The 22,238-nt window shown below is 43.2% G+C and overlaps 3 protein-coding genes across 3 annotated transcripts; 1 reads left to right on the top strand and 2 right to left on the bottom strand.

Annotated features, from left to right (window-relative positions):
• Nucleotides 1-2,213: 2,213 nt before the first annotated feature.
• On the top strand, nt 2,214-2,775 carry THITE_2022876 (uncharacterized protein; the record flags this gene model as incomplete). The annotated part of the gene is made up of 2 exons (XM_003654508.1): nt 2,214-2,463; nt 2,585-2,775. Coding segments are annotated over 2 exons (441 nt in total), but the record flags the coding sequence as incomplete, so codon positions are not given.
• Nucleotides 2,776-4,247: 1,472 nt separating this feature from the next.
• On the bottom strand, nt 4,248-5,329 carry THITE_2170708 (uncharacterized protein). The gene has a single exon (XM_003654507.1). It carries the CDS (start codon nt 5,207-5,209, stop codon nt 4,772-4,774), a length of 438 nt encoding a protein of 145 aa, XP_003654555.1. The 5' UTR covers nt 5,210-5,329; the 3' UTR covers nt 4,248-4,771.
• Nucleotides 5,330-7,016: 1,687 nt separating this feature from the next.
• THITE_117524 (uncharacterized protein) lies at nt 7,017-10,069 on the bottom strand (the record flags this gene model as incomplete). The annotated part of the gene is made up of 6 exons (XM_003654506.1): nt 7,017-8,559; nt 8,642-8,727; nt 8,909-9,421; nt 9,488-9,610; nt 9,667-9,744; nt 10,019-10,069. 6 exons carry the CDS (start codon nt 10,067-10,069, stop codon nt 7,017-7,019), a joined length of 2,394 nt encoding a protein of 797 aa, XP_003654554.1.
• Between the last annotated feature and the right edge of the window lie 12,169 nt (nt 10,070-22,238).

Here is a 22,238-nt window from a genome sequence, read left to right as displayed (position 1 = left end):
GGAATGCAATTCTCCAATCACCAGTCTCGCAATGCATTTCCAGCTCTTCGGTTCGTTGCTTGCCTTCTTGCTCGTGACACCCCGTTTCCTCTGGGGAAGCTGCAGGAGTGGGCTGATTCCCCCGCTTCATCAGTTGCCACGCCAACTCTAATCAGACCTCTCCGAGTTCTTCCAGGAATCTCGTGATGGAGCTGTGCTCCTTTGCCGGCGAAGCCGCGTTTCCGCGGAGAAGAGTGAACAGAAGCCTTGAAACACTCGCAGCATATATAAGAACTATTAACGCTCAGCGCTCTTGCGAGGGACGCCATGAGGTCTCTTTTTGAAAGATTGCAAGCGGTCACTTAAAGAACGTCCTAGAGGTACCATGAGACGGCCCCTACAACGGATGTCCCTAGACATACACTACGCCGTATGATATTTCGATTTGCGTGGGGCTGTTGTTGTGTTGCGCAACAGAGTCAAAACAAACTATGAACGAAAAGACCAACAAAATTACCTAGAAGCTCCGGCGGCCTGCTGAAACGCACTCACGTACAAAGCCTGCTGGTAGTAGGCAATGTCCATGGCCTTGTGGCTTCGTGTGTTAACAATGTAGTTTGAATTCTGCCCTAAAGTCCAGATGGAAGTTCTCTTTCGTGCTTCCTCACGGCTTGCTTGGCTTGCACCGCGTTCACTGCTTACAGGCAGCCCATCATATTGGAATCCTTATTTATGACGTTGAGTGATGCGCGAGGTTGTGGAAGACATCCATTGAGCCACGCTCAAGATGGAACTTCCGAGGACGCCATGACAAGCCCCGGTCCACCGACGAGAGCAAGACAACCACTCTGTACATATATCCCAACGATGACAAAAACTGATACAAACTAGAGCTTCAAGAAGCCTGCTGTAAACTGGTTCACAGCTGGTGCGTTTTATCTATCCCAGCCGACAGCCCCATAGCCAATCGTCTTCATTGAGCACCCAGTGGCGTGCACTCAACTAGGCAACATGCCGTCGTCGGAACGCCTAGCCTGGGCCATTGGGACTCCTGGGTCACTCGCCAACTGCGCCTGAGTACAGACGGAGGTGGTTGAGCGAGGGTCCGGTTCTTGCGTCCTGAGCTGAGCCACCTCCAGGTTATTGGCTATTGTTTCGGGTTCCGTAATGGTTCCATGCAGATTCTGGCTCAGGCACTCTGCCGTTCTTCAACTCAGAGGGTGAGACGTTGGACCTCAACCAACACGTTAGCTCCGGTTCTAGCCAAAATGTTCTCTTCGCTCCGGAATATCTACAATGTTTATCCCTGATTACTTAAATATCTGTACCGCCACAGCCCAAATTCCCATAGCCAGACTGGTCCGGTGTCAGTCCGGCGTCATTGCTGGCCAAGATGCACTCGTTGCCCAGCGAACCGCCCCAGGGGTCCCGTGATCTTGAAAAGCTGGAAGTTTTGAAAGCATACCGCGAGGCAAAAGCTACGCATGCGTCGGTGCTATTGCAGCGGGTGCAGCTGCATGCCCCGGCCGATGACACAGGGGATGGCGTAAACATATCGCCGCAACGCGCGCCAGCTAACATGGACCAGATATGACGAATATATCATGTATGCCAGATTGCCACTCCGTCTACGCGCGGGCGATAGTACGCTCTGCAGCAAACTTGATGCACGATGGCTGCATTTTCCACAGTTGGTTTTGCCACCGCGACGGAAAACCTAGATGCACTGTCCTCTTCATGGGATCGTCTCTTGCATCGCATATGCATTCAGCGTCACGAATGACGGAGAAAAGATGGAATTGACGCTGCAGCATCGAGCGTCGCCAGAGCTGAAACAGTCCCGCGTCCGCGCCCCGAGGTATAAATAAAAGGGGACGCATCGCCCGCGAAGATTTCCCTTCTCCGTCTTCCAACAACCAAGCACATCGAAGCTCAACGTAGAAGAGAGTGTTTTACCGGGTCTTTCCATCTTCCAACAACCAAACCCGTCTCATAACTCAACCCAAAACATTATGTTCGGACGAATCTTTCAATCTCTCAAGGACCTCACCAACCGGGGAACCATGTTTTTGCAACAAGTCTTCCGACCTTCCAACGACGACCAAACATCTCGCAGTTCAACGCCGGACACTGCGTTGGAGCGAGTCTTCCCATCTTCCTACGACAGAACACAGCGAAATTCCACTCGCAACACCCTGTCTGGAAGAGTCCTCGCCACCTTTGACGGTTGGGAGCGCCGCAGCCTGGAGATGGCCTATTTGCTGGGCTTCTCCAGCGTCGAAAAGTTTGAGATCTGGGAACGCTCCCTCTCCCGCGACCACTTCGCCATTTTCGTCCGGGACTGCCGCCCTCGCTACCCCGCCTTCGCCGTCGACATCCGCCGATTCGAGGATTTCGTCGACCTTCGCCGATCGGTCGAGGAGAGGGTCAAGATCATGTGGGAGCACAGCTCCAGGTTCGCCATGCCTCCGGACAAGAGCAAGTGTGAGTTTTTTCCTTTTCTCCTCTCCCCTCTCCTCCCTCCCTCCCTCAATGTCCCCACCGCCACGGGGCCAACACCGGGGTGGTTGCAACATCTGCACATGCGCTGACCACGTGCGGCCAGGGCGAACCATCGACCACTACAAGGAGTTCGTCGTCCGGGTGATGGCGGACGACACGTACCTCCTGCGCGAAGCGATCCGCAGGGAAATGACCTGCGACCTGCTGTCGACGCGCCCGTGGACGACCCGCGAGACCATCATCGTCTTGCTGGAATATCTGTCCCGGCTGATCCAGAGCTGGTTCGTCAATCCCGAGTTCCTTTCTTCCGATCATGAGTCCGCGTAGCTCTTTGTGGGCTCCGAGACTGCCCCCCTTCCCCCCCCCCTCCCCCACCCCAGGTGCCGATGAGGGAAGAGCTAACTCGTTGAACAGGCAACGGGGCGAAGACATCTGATCAAGGGTCGCAACCAGAAAAAAAAAAGTTAAAAGTTAGAAAAATAAAAAAAAAAAAAAAATACACGGCTCTATTTGAGTTGAATTGTATATATCGAAGTGACATTTGAGTTGACTTGTGATTTGCCTACCCAGCTCCCCAACTCTCGATGGCGCATGGAATAGTTAAATCGCTTGAAAGTACAATAGAATCGAGAGTGCCCAGTGCTACGTAGACCTCCTTGTCGTTGTGCTATGATGCGTTTAAATGACTGGCTCCGTTTACATCTGTTGCAGGGCCCACTGTATGTGGCCCGTGCTCTCCAGACAACCCCCCCTGATGGATCATCCTGCATGCAGAGTTTTTCCTTCTTTTCTTCCTGTAGATACACACACCACACAGATTGAACACACCACATTCGCCATATCAGTTGCTCCGTGGCTTGCGAGAGCATCGCTACGCCTCGAGAGTGGGGCAAAACAGGGCTGTTGGTGGTGGCTGTGGTGGCTGACTAGGTACTCTGGGCTGGGAGGCATCTTGCGAGGTGCCAGGTAATGTGAAGTCTTGGCAAATAGACAATCCAAACAACTCAAATCCAGGCCCATATTTGATTGCCAACATGGCCGAATTGAGTTAAATTGCGTTGGATTGGATTTGATTGAGTTGAGTTGGCTGGATTTGAGTTGTTGCGAGCCTTGCTTCTGATCCTCACCGCCCACGAAAACTGCCTGCTTTGGCGCCGCTTTTGTCGAATCGACTTTGTTTTCCCAAAAAAGTCAACGGACCTGATCAGTGTTGCAGTCGGATTTGGATGGCTTCAACAACTCAGGGCGCGCTGTTTGATTCGGGTTTTCCCGGGACAACGCGGCGATCGGGTGCTGTTGGAAGGCACGGTGGGCTACAGTGGAGAATGGGGATTTCAGGCCACCATTGGCTGGTTCAGGCAGTCAAGCAACCATCCCACCAACCCACCGGGAGTCGGTCAATCAATTCAAGCCTTTCAGCCGCTCTTCTTCAGTGCCGAGCGCGTTGCGCTGGCGGCGGCGGCGGCGGCGGGGCCGATGACGATGACGGGAAGGCAGGACACACGTCTATTTATGGACTGAGGTCGTTTTCAAAGGGTTCAATCAAACATTTGAATGTTGTCCCCCCATAGTTCACGATACCCAAAATACCCGAGAAGTGCGCATGACGTCACGTTGGTGACACTGCCTTCGTTGTGCTACAGAGAGACCAGCCTACAGGTTGTCCAACAACAAGGAGGGTGGGTCCCCTGAACCACGACGTCCACGCTTTCTCCACCTCTATCTTCCAGCTCGTAAGGTCTTTAAGCGCCTGATGTAGTCGTAACCGTGGCATCGTGGCTCTTGGGCCTCCGACACAAGCTTGATGCCAAGTCATGGCCAGGTGCTGCGGCCAAATCTCTCCATGAAGACATGAAGATAGTGAAATAAATATTGGAAGAAAAAGTCCGATAAATGAAGCAAAGCGCTCCTTCGTGGCTAGCTCCGTGTACATCGTGCACATTTAAAAGATCGTTATCGAAGCTTCGTTTTAAGAAGCTGATGCCCTAATGGGGGGCTGGGCACGCCATCAAGACATCTCAATGCCCCGGACTTATGCGAGACGCAAAGGAGTTTATCCATGGATGCGAAGGTACTTTGAACTCAAAAGTTGGACCTAATCCAAGCTCATATTGACCGTCATTAATCTGTCGTGGACGCCAAAGCCAAGATTACAAATGAACCCGCTATGCCCAAAAGGAGTGACAAGAAAAGAACCAAACAATCTATGCTCCTTCCATCCCATGCGGTCCCAGAACAGTCATATGCAGGTCATTCATCCAGATCCCCCAAACCCAATCCAGAACGCCGCTCAGACGCTGGCCACGCAGTAGGGAATGTTGTTGATGTAGTCGCAGTGCGACTTCTCGGGGCAGTTGCCGACGAACTCGAGCTTGTTCTGCGTGTCGCAGACCTGGATCGCGTAGGCGCCGAAGCACTGATACTTGCCGGGCGTGTCGCACTTGTCGCCGGGGCTCGGGCCGCGGCCGTTGCGGGCCTTGACGGTGTTGGTGGCGGTGGTGTTGGCGGTGCAGAAGGGCAGGTCGAACCCGTTCTGCGGCAGGTCGTTGCAGGACGTGCCGTCCGGGCAGGGCCCGACCAGCTCCCAGTTGCCCTGGATGTCGCAGATCTCGATGCCCGTGTTAGGCGTCGTGCACCGGTACGTGCCGAACTGGCAGGTGTCGCGCTTCTCGGCGGGAGCGGCGAGGACCGAGGCGGCCAGGGCGAGGGCGGCGGTGATGTACTTCATTTTGAATGTGGATTGGAGGTTGCCGGTGCAAGCTGACTGGTGGGGTTGACTTTTGCTTGTTGGGTTTTGTGATGTTGTCGAGTTGGCTTGGATGTTGTGATGCAAGTGCTGAATGTTGCGATGATGATCCAAAGACCGAGGTTTCAGAGGCGCGAACATCAAGCCATCTTATACCTGGGCTTCGGCAATGATGCTCACACAGTCAGGCGCTTCAAGGCTGAGTCTGCGCCTGCTTCGGCACAGTCCGCATGCCAGGCCGCTGCCAGCAGCATTGCCATGAGGCTGGTCCCGATTCGTGAGTTCGCCGCTACTGGAGCTTGATACGAAGAAGTCAGCACCACCGAAGTACCAAATCTGGTCACGACACGACAATCACTGGGTAACACGAGCAAAGAACAACTGAAAGACTCAGACTACGCGGCTTGGCTTTCAGAGGGGCCAACTCGTCCCGCAGGTGCACCATTGGCTCAACCACAGCCCCGTACGTAATGAGGACGCCGTCCAGCCTATCACGGCAAAAGATCTAAAGACCCAAGCATGAGTCCTCCCTGTGGCTATACACGTGGAGGGCAAGGGCCACCTTGGACACGAACATCCTCTCTCACCGCAAGCTCGGCTCCCACCCGTCAGCCCACGGGCTTTGCCAAATACGAGGGAAATTTATTTTTAGCATCGTCTTCTTGGCCCGTCAGCCCAAGTGCTCGGGAATCCAGAAACGCCAGCCAAAAGATCCACATACCCCGCGGCGGCTGACATGGCGGGGCGAAGACTCTCCGTGTCATCCCCGGCCCCCAATTGAAATGTTCACCGCGGTACCGCGGTGGGCCGTGTTCTGCCACTGATGGCCGAGCAGGCGAGCCGACGGCGGTCGGAGCGGCTCCCAACGGAGGATCGGCCGGTCTTGGCAGACCAATTGTGGTTCACGAACAGTTGGAGGCTTACTCCTGCTGACAGCAATTTGTGTAGAGGAACCGCCACGCCATTGTGAGCTCATTAAGAAATGTCAGTTGCACAGGCGAAGCGACAGCTTTTCTGAGCTCCGACTGGAGGAGCATGCCTGACTCGGCTTCAACCCTCATCAGCCACGGCTGGTGCTTTGCGGCGACGTCGCCAGCTCCGAGAGTATGCAGAGAGCTCTACCTCTCAGTAACTCGGGTCGAAGACCCGCAAACCGTAGGGCCTGGTAGGCAAACGGCTCCAGTCTGTCCTCCAACCAGGAAGGAGTTGCCGAGATGGCGCCCCAGCTCTGACGTTTGAACGACTCAGTCGATTCAGGCTCGGGATTCCGGTGCCTATCCAGTCCACTCCGACTCCATATTTGCGGTCTCTACGCCGCTGAAGTCGAGTTCTTCGCGAGACTTGACGATGACGGCGATAAGTACCTCCCTTTCTCATAATTTGATGAACTGGGCGGTTTGCATTTCTTCTGGAGCACGCTCTCGCGCATCGCGATGGGCTATGACTGCCCGGACAGCACCCTGCCGGATTTCCGCTGCTTGCCCGGCTTACTAGGCCATCGTAATCTCGTGTTCTCCCACCAACTTTCCATTCTCACCAGTGGAGTACATCATCGTCACCGACCTACTTAGACCTGGCAGTTTCCGTGCTACGGAGGCACTCGCTGTATGCGGGACCGAGGTAGCTGGCTTACCATGACACAAACAGCCCGACTCTCAAGCTTCTACAATCGCTGGCGGAACGCCACTGGTGCCAGGTCAACGTAAGTAGCATATCATTGCGAATCCCAGAGAGCCCGAGTGCGTCATAACATAGTACGCCGAACGCCAGGCATGAGCGAACGGCAAATTCAGAGAGTCGCATACTTTCCCTCCTTCCTCCTCGCCCTGAACTCGTCAACGAACGCCTCTCCCATCTTAGCGCGACGGATAATGAACCCCAGCCCGTATTTATCCGGGTTCTGGCAGACAGGGCAGTTCTCCACCACGTCATCATCTTGATCAGGGCCGGGCTGGTATTCCCTTGCGTCGTAGTAACGGTCTCCGTCATCATCCTCAAACCAGATGTCCCCGTCGGCGTCCATGTCTGCACGGTATCCGGCGAGCTGCAGGGCGTTGCACAGAGCCCGGCTCAGTGGATACCTGGACAGCTGTTGCCTGCCCTGCTCGGTGGAGATGTTGTCGTAGAATAGTGTGCTGTCATTGAACAGGATCTCGTCCGGCACATGAGGGTACTCCCTGAGGGGAGGAGGATTCCGGCCCGTATTATAGCGCAGAAAATATCTCCTGCCCTCCGAGCGCCTAGCCGCTGCCTTGATCGCGTCCACGTTAGGACAGCCGTGGATAACGTCGGTGGCATTGAGTGAAGCTCTGTTGTCGAAAGGCTGGCTGATTCGCTCCGTTTCAAGGAGCCACGGTTTTGATGACAGTGATCCATCGCTCTCCTCGTCTAAATACCGATAGCGGGGTCCCAGTTCGAAGTCCGGGTCAATATAGGGCTCCTTGCTGACGAACCCTCGGAGTGACCAGTCCATCTTGACTACTGATCGAGCCTCCTTCAACTCGCCGGCGAGGCTGGGGTGGACGATGTGGTTCGGCTCAGGGTAGTTCCAGAACAACTCGCCGAGACGGCACAGGCTCCACACCTGAGCTGCGTCGAGGCCGTTGAGCATCTCGTGTGGAAATAACTGGTCAAGCCACCTAGGTGCCCTCCGGTACAGCGAGAGAGTGGCAAACAATGAGAACTTATCACGTATCCCCGTCATATCAGTCCCGGTGTGCAGTAGAAAATGAAGCAGAATACCCTCCACCTCCTGAAATTCCCAATTGCAGTCCCCCAAAAGCCTCGTCCAAAGGATTGACCACGTGGTGTGCGAGACGAGGCTCGTTTCCTTTCTTCCCGTCTCATCCGCTGCGCGAAATAGAAAATAGTGCATCATGAAGAGTCTGCCTCTCTCTATGACGCGTTGAAACAAGTCAAGCTCGATGGATGCTCGGGAGATGCCATCCTCCGCACGGAGACGCAGGAGGATGGCCAGCGTCTCGATGTTAGCCTTTGTAACCGCCCTGTAGGCAGCAATCTTTGACAAAGAAATCGGGAATCTCAGAACGTCAACGGCCTTCATTACATATTCCATACTTCCCGCGTCACTGGCAGCCGCTAACAGATTCAACCACTCATCCAGCGTGCTCGTTTCAGAAAGGGGCACTTGCCACTGCCAATAGTCCTCGCTATTGAGCAGGTTTATTTCGGCTCGGAGGATCCCCTCGTTGGGAGCGCCGAGCATATCATGCGGAGGGGGATGAACCGCTGAGTATAGGTCAGCGCCACCCCGGATCAGCGCCCGAGCAACTTGAACCTGCCCACTCCGCAGAGCGAGGTTCAGAGCGGGCCTATAAAACGGGAGAAAATCAGAGATGCAAGTCCGCTAATGACTTAGTGCGCAGCCGATCTGCATTCAGTGCTGAAACTTACCTGGACTCGAGGTTAGGATCGCAGCCGCAGTCTAGGAGGTACTGCACGACTGTCGACGCCGGACTGCTCAGGGTCGGCCGGGGTTCCTGATGGCACTGAACAGCATACTAGAGAGTCAAATGTTAATATGCTCTGAGACATCGCCGATGATGTGTGGACGAGGTGGCAATTCCAAGAAGGAGAGCCAGGCGCTGGCTCTGTCGGGGCCAGCGGTAAAGCTCTTAGCGTGTTACTAGGTCGAGAAGGAAAGAAAACCCTAGCACTCACCCATAATAGCCCGTCACCAATGATGTTTCTGTCGTTGATGCTGGCTTCGCCGCTCTCCAACAGTAGCTTGATGCGCTTGAGGTCTCCGTATTTGCAGGCTTGGAAGATTGGGGAGAATTGCGACCTTACGTTGGCCGCGACGACGCGGCACTGCACCAATGGCGACAGCCAAGCCATGGATCGAAGGCGAACCGCAAACTCGAACTCAACCACCTTTGGCCCAAAGAGTGTGACCCACGCTCGGACTTTTGCTCGGAGTGTCTTTTCGTGGCGTTTTCGCTGCAGTTTAACCCTCGCGGAAGTGCCATGCCACGCCACCAAGCCGGAGGGGAGGGTTGAGGGGGTGTCTCCAGCACTAAAAGACCAGGAGTGTTCGGCTACCACCTGGTGGTGATATCGAGCCCGTTCGATCCTCTCCATGTCGACGGGGTCATCGGATACAGTGGGCACGGCGGAGTGCCGGGCATTGCAGTTTCTGACGGCACTCGTACAAGGCTCCGTCTCCGGCGGTGTCTAAAGTGGCGATAGGTAGTTAGCGAGGCGGACGTGAAAAGAAAAGAGTCCTACGCATACACCCACCTGTATCCTAGTCATTGCGTGGAGGAGGGCCTGGAGTATAACCGTGTGCTCGTTGGAGCTTTGAACCAAAGCCTGCTGGGCCGCACCAAGGGCATGGATATCCTTCCGGACGAGGTCCGAGGACTATCAAATTGTCAATGTACAGTGCAGTGGTTAAGTGATGGGCGCAAGTGCCGTACCTCCTTAACAACGTGTCGAGTGGTCTCGTGTTCAATGGAACTGGTCTGAATATATGATTGCACTTGGAACGACGCAGCCTGTAAGGCGGGTAGTAAAGCAGCTTGAGCGACGGCAACTCGACCAATTGTCGAGTGATTCAGCGTTTGTAGACGTCTACACGGCCGAGTTAAGTTGTCAGTTTCTGGAACGTGGCAAGAAATGCCATGAGAGCGCGACTCACGTCTGGACAATGGCGAGTGATACCGGATGCTCCTGTGTATATAAATAGATGATGACCCCATCTGGGTCAGGCTCTGGGTTAGGGTTGCTCTATACAGGGTTTGCCCTGCATGGCTTATACGCCCTACACACATTGCCAAGAATATCTTGGTAGTGGTAGGAGCCTCCCCACTTAGAATCCATTATCACACTTACTATTAATCTTCCTATATATTGCATTTTGCGTGCTACTGTATCAAATGGTAGCTGCGACTTACGATCGTGCTAACCGCTATCTTATTCAATCTATTTGATCGATCGAATCTATTTGAATCGAACTATTCGAGTATCCGCAAATCGCGACGGCTTACCTATAGGAGGCCTCTATATACTATATAGAAGTCAACTGCAACTATCTCTACTAAGCAGTTGGGTCCAATAAGGATTTCGACGGCTACTATACCCTCCCCTCTTTCTCGTTGAGCGCTATAGCCCCTATATTCTATACGGTCTAGAAGGCTATATCTTAGTAACTCTATACCCTCCTAATCTAAGGCTCGTTAGGGCTTATATCCTACTTATACTTAGTGACACCCTCGATGCTATAGAGTCCCCTAGCTAGTATATAGCTAGTATCCTAAGCTATTACTGTGTTCTATATAGCTAGTGGCTACTTTGTTCCGATCTATATCTACTTTACTATACTAATGCTTAGTTGGTCTATTGGTTACGTTGGCTAACGTAGAAAATATACCTCCTAAAGTAGCGAAAGGCCTAGAAAAGCCCTCTAGGCTATAGAATCCTTTGAAAGATACGTCGAGTATACTAAGTGACTTTCTTAAACTGAACCTATTAGCAATGGCTCGATCCTCTATAGCTTTGACTATACCTCTAATAGAGTAAGTTAAGGAGCGTAATCTTAGTAGGGAATACTAGGTAGCTAAGGCCTATAATACCTAGTATACCTAGGCCAAATACCTAGTCCTTCTAGCTAATTTGAATTGTAGCCTTTATAATACCTAAGACTCTACTACCCTCGACCGTAATCTATAGAAAGCTAAGATATCCTTTGTTACTAGGTAAAATTTGTCTAAGGAATTTGATAAAGATAAAGACGGCTATCCTAATGATGAAGCATCGACCTCTGTTATACGCAAATAGTGCTCAGTGACCATCTAGCGGTAAACGTGTGAGGGTGAGAAAGATCAATGCCTCTTAGCCTCGTCAGCTGATAAGGCGGTACTCCTAAACACTAGTATATGTTACAAAAGTATATTGATACAGTCTACTATTCTACAAAGGGGTTATAGGCGAGGTTCCCTTTTTTAAGGGAATGCTCGTCACCCTTGACCACGGTACGGTTATAGGTGCCTTTGCTATAGTTATATGTGATAAGTGCCTAGGGATAAGAAGAAAAAGATGGCGTCCTCGCCATCATTATAGAACTTAATATAGGATAAAGGAGTATATAAAAAGGAAGAAAACTAATCTATATTATACCCTATATAGGATTTCTATATCTGTTATTCCGGTCTATAGTAAGGTTCTCCGTTGTAATTTACTTGTTCATTTGTTCTACTTGTCTAGGTCGACGGTGCTATTGCTAGTATATAGGTCGTCCCTAGCTGCCTTCGACGTCTTTGTAGCTACTCTATATTCAATGGATATAAGTATCTTCTTAACTTTCTTAGGAGGATGTATTAGCGTCTTCTATACCTTGTCGTCGATTATTACTTTTCTTTAGCGCTTATTGCCTATAACCTCGACAATTTTAGCTTCTAATGTCGATTAGGTATCGTTATTATACTGACTTTATAGCGTCTTAGCTAGCGTTGCTAGTACAACCAATAGCGTAGCTTTGGCTATAGGTGTCTTGCTTAGTATCTTCTATATAGGTAACTATATAGCTTTAACAATATACATTGTAGTTATAGTTATAGCGTAAACGATCTTAGGTACTGCTTTATAGTAGCTAGTAGTCTAAATGGATATTCTAGCTTATTTTGTAATAGCTGCCTTTATAGTAGGTAAATCTATTGTAGTAGCTTAGGTCTCGATAGCTACTAAATAGCGCTCAACGTCTTATATACGCTATGCCAGTCCTATATAAATGCTATTGTATAAGTTTATTGTCGTTTAAATAGCGAGGTCGATCTTCTTTAGAAGAGCGTTGTTTTTATAACAGAGATCTATCACGGTCTTATCGTACACTAGCTATAAGTCGCTAATCTTTACTATCCAATGATAGTATATATTATTAAGGTCGCCCTAGAAGGTAAGACTACTAGGATCTAGGTTACTAGCTTTGCTATTTACTTTTGATATACTAATGAACTTTGCTAATTCTACTATAGTTTTTTCGACTTCTTTAATATAGACTTAGTACTTCTAGGCAAATTGGAGTAGATCCTTAGTTAGCGTTTATACTACTTTTATATCTATTTGTAGAGATTTAATAGTATTATTATTCGTAGTAATCGTATAGCTAGTACTACTCGCTATATCTATAGCTTAAGCGTTGTTGTAATAGGCTAGTCCAAGCTCTACTAATATCACGTTTATAAAAGGGTTGCCCTCGCCTTTAGGCGAGATATAATGTAATACAAAGATTTTTATTATAGTCGATATATAGCTTACTATAACTATATCTGTCTTTTAGAACTCTTTAAAGACTCTTTTAATCGTGCCTTTGATCCTCTAAATATATAAGTTATATATAAAGCTAGTAGGCTTATTACTGAAATCCTTCTTTAGGACTATATAGTAGAACCTAGTGAATTGTATCGCTAGCTTAGCTATATATTCGTTATTATAACTAAAATCTATATATATATAAGCAAGTGCTTTGCTTATAGTAGCGATATACTTGTTTATAGCTCTAGTTAGACGCTGAGAGTACCTATATAATATATAGGTTTCCTAAAGCTCTAGGATATAATATAGCTTAGTCGCTATATCCTCTTTATTATTAATGTAATTAGTACTATCGTCGTTAGAGACGTCTAGGTCGTCGTTAGTTGTAGTAGCCTTATCTTCTAATACAATATATAGAGCTTACTAGACTTCCTAGCGCTATACGCTAGTAGAGGAGACGTTACTAGTTTCTAGATACTTGATCCCTAGTGTACATTGTAGGGGCTACTCCCCTTCTATATACTTATAAGTTAAGAGAGTTTCTAAATGCTCTTATATAGTGTCGTTGTCTAACGCTTTGTTATAGTCCTTATAGACTTCCTATTCGTTGTTGGACACTATAATAAGGTCTATAGTAACATTCTACTATCGCTTTTTATAAGCAGTCTCTAAGCTGTTTTAGATTACTTTAGCTATATTAGCTTCTTTAATAGCTATTATTTCGTTGTTATAAGTAGTTCTAGTAGCGACGTCTTTAGTAATAGCTTAGTAGGACGTAGAAGCTCCTAAGATATATAAAGGAACGTTAGGCATATTGTCGATTTTCTTTACTCCTCCTATTTACTTAGCTACGAGTTGGGCGCTCTCCCTCTTCTAGATATTGGTAGTATAGCCTTTAGTAGGCGTCTTTCTTATATAGGGAGACATCTTATAAACAACGAAGACTAGTCGAGTATCTCCCTCTATAATATCGATATAATTGTACTCGAGCACTTCGCTATTCGATAACGTTAGCGAGCTAAGAGAATCGACTATATAGTCGCCTCTATCGTTAATATAGGTACTACGAGAATATATAGCGAATTATCTCAATTTACAAATATAGTGTAAATATATATCGACTAATAGTAGCTTATATAAATGTATATAGCTCAGTGATAAAAAGGTCTAACGATCGATCGTATAGCGAATATAAATGATTGCAATAAGGAATTGTTAAAGAAGATAGATACATTGAAGTTGATATATAAAGAGAAAGGAAATTATAGTAGCCTACATTAAGCTATTTTAGAAGTAAATAAAAATAATAGTATAGTACCTATAGCCAATAAACAATATTACTATCTAGTAGCAGCTAGAGAATAGAACATTATACCCTTGAGGCTCGAAGCCCTATGCCTTTATAGCGATAAGATGGCTTTCCCTAACCATTTATAGGTTAAAGTCAATAGTAAATCTATATATAGGAAAACTAGGATAAGCAAAGTGCTTAACGAACTAAATAACTATAGTTTTATAACTAAAAGCGTTGGTGATATCTAAGTAAAAGGTAAAGAGAGGAAAAACTAGAAGATCTATAAGATAGAGGACAACGCTTATACATCTAATAGCAATATAGCGGTAATAGATATACTAAAGTAAATGTATTCTAATAAGGAAAGTATAAACGAATAAAAGGAAAAAAGGGAAATAGGAAAGAAGGAAAGGGAAAGTCAATAATAGTATAGCTATTAGTAGTCGCTACCCTTCCTCTATAGTAGCTCGACGACAACTCGTTTCTAGGATCAAGGAATCTCCTTTACTTCCTTCTATTCCTTAGTAGCGATACCCTTATTACAGTGTTCCTTCTCCTAGTCGATAGGATATATCTCTTTATACTCTTTAACAAGTTCCTTAGTATCGTTAATAAGCTAGATATATAGGATCTACTAGTCGTCTTTAACGGTAAATCCTTTCTATTATACTAGATACTTGACCTTAGGTCTTTAGTTCTTTTAGATAATACGTCGTTATATAATTCTCTCGATTTCCTAATACTTATCTCCGTTAACGATTATAGGGCTAGGGGGCTCTATATTATAGTTAAAGAGGTCTTTCCCTTAATCTAGTTTCTATAACTAGGAAACTAAAACTATAGGATAGACTTTCCAACTAGCTAGGAAGTTAAGCTTATAGGCGTTCTTATTGATTTTATAGACAATCTTAAATAGTCTTGCCCGCTATAGCGACCACTTTCGTTTAAGCTTTCCTAGAAGATGGTATCTATTATACAATTATAGGTAAACGGTATCTCCTACTTTGAACTCGGTAGGTATATACTTATTGTTGTAATATATCTTTGTAATAGCGCCTATATAATCGATCTGTTCTACTACTTCTTTTTAATACTACTGTCTTAGGACATTGATAGCTTTAGTAAAGGCAATAGTACCCTTCTTATAGTAAAGTATATCTAAGATAGAGTGTAGTTTAAAGCTATATATTAATTTGTTTAACGATCTTCCGATAGTGACTACAAACATATTATTAAAGTTGTACTACAACGTAGAGAGAAGTAGAGGCTATAGCGTTCCTAGTTTTTCTATAGCTTCTATATAGATAATGATTTCTATTGTTTGGTTTATCCTCTTTAACTAATCGTCTATCTAGGGATAATAGGCTATCGAGAAAAGGAGGCTAACGCCTAGGATACAAAAGATTTCCTTCTATAGGTTAGAGGTGAACTTAGTATCTCGGTTGCTAATGATTTATATTAGAAGTCCTTAATCTATATACGTTAGTACTCTAAAAATTATAATAGCCTATTCCTCTACTAACATTTTATCGTTTCTAGCTATAAGAAGCTTCTTCTTACTAAACTTATAGATAATAGTGTATATAGCGTTGAGGATTAGGTACTTTTTCATTGACTATAGTATCCTTTTAGAAGGTATAGTAGGTAAACCGACAATAAAATCTATAGTAATAGTATAGAAAGGCTATAGCGATATCTAAATTGGCTAAAGGTCTCTAGGCTTTAGTTCTCTTAAAGTCTAGTTCTCTCTATATATAGGATAGTGCTAAACGTATTTATATACTATCTAATGCTTTTAGTTAAACGTAAATGCTAAGAGGTTCGCTATTATATTGTCTATCCTAAAGTGGTAAGTATTGTCGTATACAATGGCAAAAATGTCCTTAATATAGCTACTAGGGATATAAAGCTTCCTCGTTCCTTTATAGTCGACGTAGTAGAGGAGACTATCCTTTAGTTTATAGGGTCTAAGCTATAGCTTTTAGTACTGCTTTCTTCGTAACTTTTCTTCTTACTCTTTACGTTCTCTCTACTTAGCGATCTTCTTAGCTTATTCTTCTATATTATAAAGACTCCTAATAATCTTATTGTACTAGCAGTTGTTAGGATAAACTATAGTTAGCTTAGCTTTAAACTTATTATTGATAACTAGTTTAAAGGTACTAGTGTCTATAGCGTAGTATTCCTTAGTATCGATCTAAATAATGGACTAAATGTCCTCTAGTTCGTTGGTAGTATTTTAGGTTTCGTTAGGGGCGTCCTCCTCGAAGGTCAGTAGGTATAATAGAGCGTCTAGTACAACGTTGAGCTTTCTTAGTATATAGAAAATGTTGAGGTCGAACTAAGATAGCTAGTTTATAGCGTTGGCGAGCTTTAGGTTAGCCTTTATAAGGTCTATAGTAGTAAGAGATATATATTTTACAATGCCTTTAGTTACTATATAGTCTATTAGAATATTTATAGGGTATTAGTTTGACTATACTATTTTTTAGAGCTTCCTAACTGCCTATACGACAGTGGCGACTTCTACTTCTATACTCCTATATTTCCTTTCTACGTTGGAAGTTAGGCGAGACAAGAATATAATAGGCTAGATCTCGCTATTTAGAATATCTTAGCTAAGGATACTAGTATTGTCCTATTCGCAATAGAGTTGAAAGACAATTACTCTATATCCCTTGTTATTTATATTAAGCTTGATAAACAGTAGTTTGTTAAAACAATAATGATATAGGAAGTACTACTTATATAGATATTCCTATAGTAACTTAAAGGACTTTAGTTCTATTAGTATAGGCTCGAATTTAACGTTCAAAGTAAATACTTTCCTAGCGTTCTTCGATTTAGCGATAGGAAGGTCTCTACTTACTCTCCCTTAGGTAAAGAGCTTAGTTTTACAATCCTATAGAGGCTATACTTTCGCTATATACTATAGGATACCCTTATATAGCTATTCGACTATACTAAGGTATTGCTCTAAAGTCTCGAGGGTATTAGGGAACTTAAGTTTCTTAAATATAGCGATCCTATTGTCCGTCTTAGCTACTCCTTCGCCATTGACTATATAGCTAAGCAGTTTCATTGATAGGTAGGCTACGAAGGATTTTTCTACTGAAATATAAATATATACCTTGTCAAGAATATCGAGAACTATCTCAATGTACTTGAGGTACTCCTTTATATTCTTATTAGCGATAATAATATCGTCGATATAGGTATATATAAAGTGCTTATACTTATAGAATAAACGGTCTATAAAGTACTATATAAAAGCTAGTAAGTTTTTAAATCCTATTAATATAATGTTTAAACGTTCTAAACCTCTAGGACTAATGACTACTATATAGTTATAGTATTCTTCTACGACTAGAAGTTAAAAGAAGAATCTAGAAGTGTCGAATACTATAAAGATTGTATTGCCTATCATTATATTTATAATGTCGTCTTAGTTAGGCAACGGGTATATATCTGGTACTACCAATATATTTAAGGGCTAGAGGTCTACTATAGCTCTGCCTTTTGTTTTTCTAGCAACTATATAATAGACTATAAAGACTAGGTAAACGATAGGGGTTAGCTAGTCTATAAAGTCTATCTTTCTTTATATATATAGTTTATTATATTCTTCGTCGACGATCGCTTAGTCTTTAGTGTTTAGCGAGTAAATCTAAATAGGCTTAAGCTAATTCTAGTATCCGTCGATAAGTAAAATTCTTATCTTCTAATCCTTTGGTATAGGGACAATGCTATAGTTATAGAAGACGTTATACTTGTCTAGCAATGCCTTTATCTCTTTTATATACCGTTTGTCCCTACTATAGATGTTCACCTTTGCTACTAACTTAATATATAGGATGTCGTCTAGTTTCTCGATACTATAAGATAGTGTATAGAACTCCTACTTAGTAGGTAGCTTATACTTATTCTCTATTAGTGTCTTTGTTATCGGTTCTTTATCGCTAGACTCCTATTATATAATCGTCGTTATCTATATATATTTGTCGTCTATAATATTATCCTAGGTCTACTATATAAGGTTCTATACTATCGTCTAGATATCCTCCTCTAGGCTATATTAAAGAAGGTGTCTAATACACTGTCCTTCGACAATAGTAATTAGGTAAACAGTGTTGTTCCTTATAACGGCCTAATATACGCTTTTTACGTCTATAACGATATCCAGTATACCCTCGACGTATAAAGCGAAGTAGAGCTTATATTTCTAGCTACCTAGATTGTCGTTATTAGTATCTATATACTTGAATATAGTCTTAATTAGGTATTCCATTATAGGTACGACTATTATAGTGTTTACGACTTTCATCTTCTAGATTGTTCTTTTCCATTTTATATATACCCTTACCTTTATATTATAGATGGACTAGAAGTAATAGATAGACGTATTAAGGTTAATCTTTACTCTATTATAGAGTATAAAGTTAGTTCTAATCAATAGTTTCGCTTCTAAACCTTTAATAACGTTGGCTATTATAGTGAAGTGACCGTCTACATTGGTATTATAGACGATTCCTTAGATATAGAAGTCAAACTCAACTTACTTCTTAACTTTGGTATAGGCTCCAACGCCTTTAATAAAGTATAGCTTTATATTAATCTAACGTAGGTTCTTAGCCTACTTGGAGATGAACTCCTTATCAACGAGGTTAGTATTGCTATCTATATCGAAGTAAACTTTAGTGCCTAGCTCGCTTAGGTTTATACTAATGTTAATTATAAGGTATATAGCTTGCTTATCCAATGCTTTTAATAGCGGTATATATAGCTATACTTCTATAATCTGTCCTTCGGTTAGTATAAAGTTTATATCCTTACTATTAAGCTTATCTTCGTTGTTACTAAGGTTGTACTAACGGTCTATTCAAGGTTATATAGGTTTATACTTATCTTTATCGCTATCGTTGGCTATATACTTAAAAAGCTTATAATATATTACAAAGACTTTGCTATAGGCGGTACATTGCTAAATCTATAGAAGTTGTTATAGTAGTTTGTTCTAGCTTAGTCTAAGCTAGCGAAAGGTGTAATATAAGTAATAAGAATTGTCGACTTCCTCGTCTTTTAATTCCTTGTCCTTAGCTTCGATATTGTATTCGTCGACAAGAATATACTTAGTCTTCTTTAGCATTTTATAGTAAAGGTTAACGTCTTCGTCGTCTTCTATTACTATAATCTTACTATAGTATAAGAAGATACTATCTTTAAACTGCTTCTTATATATATATATCCGAATCCGTTAGAGTCGTCGAGGTCAAGGCGGTCTTCCCTAGTTGCCGTTGTCGCCTCTTCTCTAGCCATTGAATAGTCTAAGTCCTCCTCTATAATTATTAAATAGTTAGTATCCTCTTCTATATCTAGTTATACTATAGAAGTTTTAGTCACTAAATAGTTGTACTTAGTTACTATTTCTATACTAATTATTTCTAAGTCACTAAGGTTTATCCTTATCTCTTCTTTAAAGATTATAATATCCTTTTCTACCTCTTTTTATTTAGAAGGCTCTACTATCTTCCTAGTCGTCTCCTCGTCCTTCGTCGTTGTACTCTATATCTACGTTGTTGGCAATAGGACTATAGCCAATAATATAGCCTTCGGCGACGTCCTAGCAGAGCTTATCTCTAACGATATATACTTTAGTATTAAGAATACTAAAGAATATATCTATCTCTATAGTTATATCTAGTTTAAAGTATAGCTAGCGAAGTTCTAGATAGAGACAATTATATAGATATATTAGATATTGCTCTTTAGTAGTATCTCCCTAAATATATATATATTTAAAGTATTCTATAGCGAATTTCTAGACTAGCTTATCTTCGTAGTTGTTTTTTATAGTATATTGGTTTTTATTTAGCTATTTCTCTACTTTATATCTCTTAGTACCGAACTCCTTTTTTAAATGTTTAGTCTATACTTTTATAGATATAGTCAATACTGTCTTTTCTATAGTAGAGAGCTACTATTTATACTATTATAGCGCTAATCCTCGAAGTAGGGTCTATATCTCTATATATAGGGTCTTTTCTCTCGCTAAATAGTATCTAATGACCTAATCTACCTATTTAATCTAAAGGTTAACGTCCCTATAGTATAGTTGCTATTTATTATACTATAGGTCCTAGGGTTCTTTAGCCTCGTTCTCTATATTTAGCTAGAAGAGATTGGTGTCCTAAATCTTTTATTTCGATATAGGTATAGATAGTTGTAAAGATATAGTACTTCCGTCCTTGGTTTTAGGCTAATAGTCTTCTATACCTATAGCCTTGTTCGCCCTTTCGATTATAATGTTTAGGTTCTCTATCATTCTAGCTATCTAGGTAAGAAAGTCCTATATAGCGAAAGCGGCTTAGATATCTATAGCTCTAGCTACTTGTCTAAAGGGTCTAGCTCCTTGTCTAGAGGGTCTAGCTACTTGTCTATATAGTAGGCTCAGCATCTCTTAGAATAGTAAAGAGACATTAGAATCGATCAAACTATCTATATATTCTATTCTAAGGTTCTAAATAACTATACTTAGTTAAGGAAGCCTAGATAGGTACTAGGATAGTTGGCTAGGCGTCTATAGCGGTAGCTAGGGAATCTAGTTGAAAACGTTGATTAGCTAAGCTATTAGAGATAATAGGTCTTCCTCTTTAGGTTGTCGATTCTAAAGTAATAGATTCTACAATCCTCTTTATAGTCCTTAGTAGTATCTATTGAGATTGTAGCTATTAACAATATAGGTTTTATATCCCTATTAAGGAATAGTTAATATATTTTAGATTTCTAGTTGCTCCTAAAAGATTAAACTTAGTAGAGTTGCTAGCTAGTTCTTAGTTGGATTATATCTAGTTCTTACTAATGTTTCTAGTAGTATAGCTAGTCCTAGTTACTAATCGTTAGTCCCCTAAGGCTTTAGGGTCTTTAGCGGTCCCTAACTCTCTAGTACTAAAGTCTCTAGCGTTTCTTAGGTTGAGTCCTCAGTCTCTAAAGCAACGTCTTCGATCCTAGGGTCTAGGATAAGGTTCTTACTAACAGCTACTTAGACTTTATATCTAATAGTTATAAGGTAGATATAAAGAATATAATTGTCGAATATCTAAGAGAGAGAATACTCTACAATATACAATGTTTCGATATACTATTGGGTATAGACGTCTTCTTCTAGTGCCTCTTCGAGTAATACTATAGCTTCTAGGTATTAGAGTTCTTAGGGATTAATAGCGGTTACCTACTAGACGTTGTAGGTAACCTCGAAGTCTTTAATAAACTTAAATGTCTATTGTATATCCCTATAGACATTGGCGTTTATAAGGCTTAAATCTATCTAGCTTCTAACTCCTTATAAGTGCTTAGTATTAGAATAATAGTAGCTAGGTTATAAACTAGTTCGTTATAGATTATATACTCCGAAGTTTACTCCTTTATAAAGGAGTATTATCTGCTTTAGGCGTTGCTCTATATAACTTGCTAGGCGTAACTCGTAATATCTCCTAATCTAAACTTAGCTCCCTTCGATAGGAAGCGAATAGGTTCGAATCGTTAGTAGGCACTACTTATTATACGTAAATAGTACTCGGTGACCATCTAGCGGTAAACGTATAAAGGTGAGAAAGATCAATGCCTCTTAGCCTCGTTAGCTAATAAGGCGGCACTCCTGAACACTAGTATATATTATAAAAGTATATTGATATAGTCTGCTATTCTATAAAGGGGTTATAGGCAAGGTTCCCCTTTTTAAGGGAACGCTCGTCACCCCTGACCGCGGTATGGTCATAGGTGCCCTTGCTATAGTTGTGTGTAACAACCTCGAAGTCTATAAGACTTAGTTGAAATAAGTAGACAATAGAGTATATAGATCGACGTATCGACTGCCTAGAATATAGTTAGATCTAGCTAATGGATATACTAATAGCTCGAATAGCTAAAGTGATCTAGACGAATATAAAAGAGCTAAACTAAACTATATATAAGATAGATGCCTATATTATATATTTCGAAGGCTAATCTGTAGCTTGCTCTATAAAGACTAATTCCTAGGTATCTCGACAAGTCTATTAAGAAGCTATAGATCGCCTATACGCTAGAATAGCACCTAGTTAACCTTAGCCTACTATTCTAGGCCTCGACAATTTAACGCTAAATAGCCTACAACGTATACTAAGATAGTGTATAGTAACAGAGGACTACTATAGGTAGGCCTAGCCAACCTAGGCCTCGCTAGTCGACCGACTTATATAAATATCTCTAGTATAGTTAGCTATAGCTATACTAGTTGTATCGTATATTGGCCTAGACCTATGTTAGTAAGGACCTATGTATTTGGTCAACTAGCCTTACTAGCCGGTATAGCTTTACTAACCTATATAGCTGGCCACTATTTAGACTATATACCCAATCCCCGAAGAAGGTGTGGCTATCGGCTTATAATATAACCTCGCTTATAAT

The sequence above is a fragment of the Thermothielavioides terrestris genome, chromosome 3 (genome assembly GCF_000226115.1).
Source record: "Thermothielavioides terrestris NRRL 8126 chromosome 3, complete sequence".
Classification (NCBI taxonomy): Eukaryota; Fungi; Ascomycota; class Sordariomycetes; order Sordariales; family Chaetomiaceae; genus Thermothielavioides; species Thermothielavioides terrestris.
The sequence above is the reverse complement of the archived record's forward strand: the minus strand, read 5'-3'. Positions and strand labels throughout refer to the sequence as shown.

Excerpts from the sequence above, each read along its gene's own strand:
- THITE_2170708 (XM_003654507.1), bottom strand. The coding sequence starts at position 5,209 with ATGAAGTACATCACCGCCGCCCTCGCCCTGGCCGCCTCGGTCCTCGCC.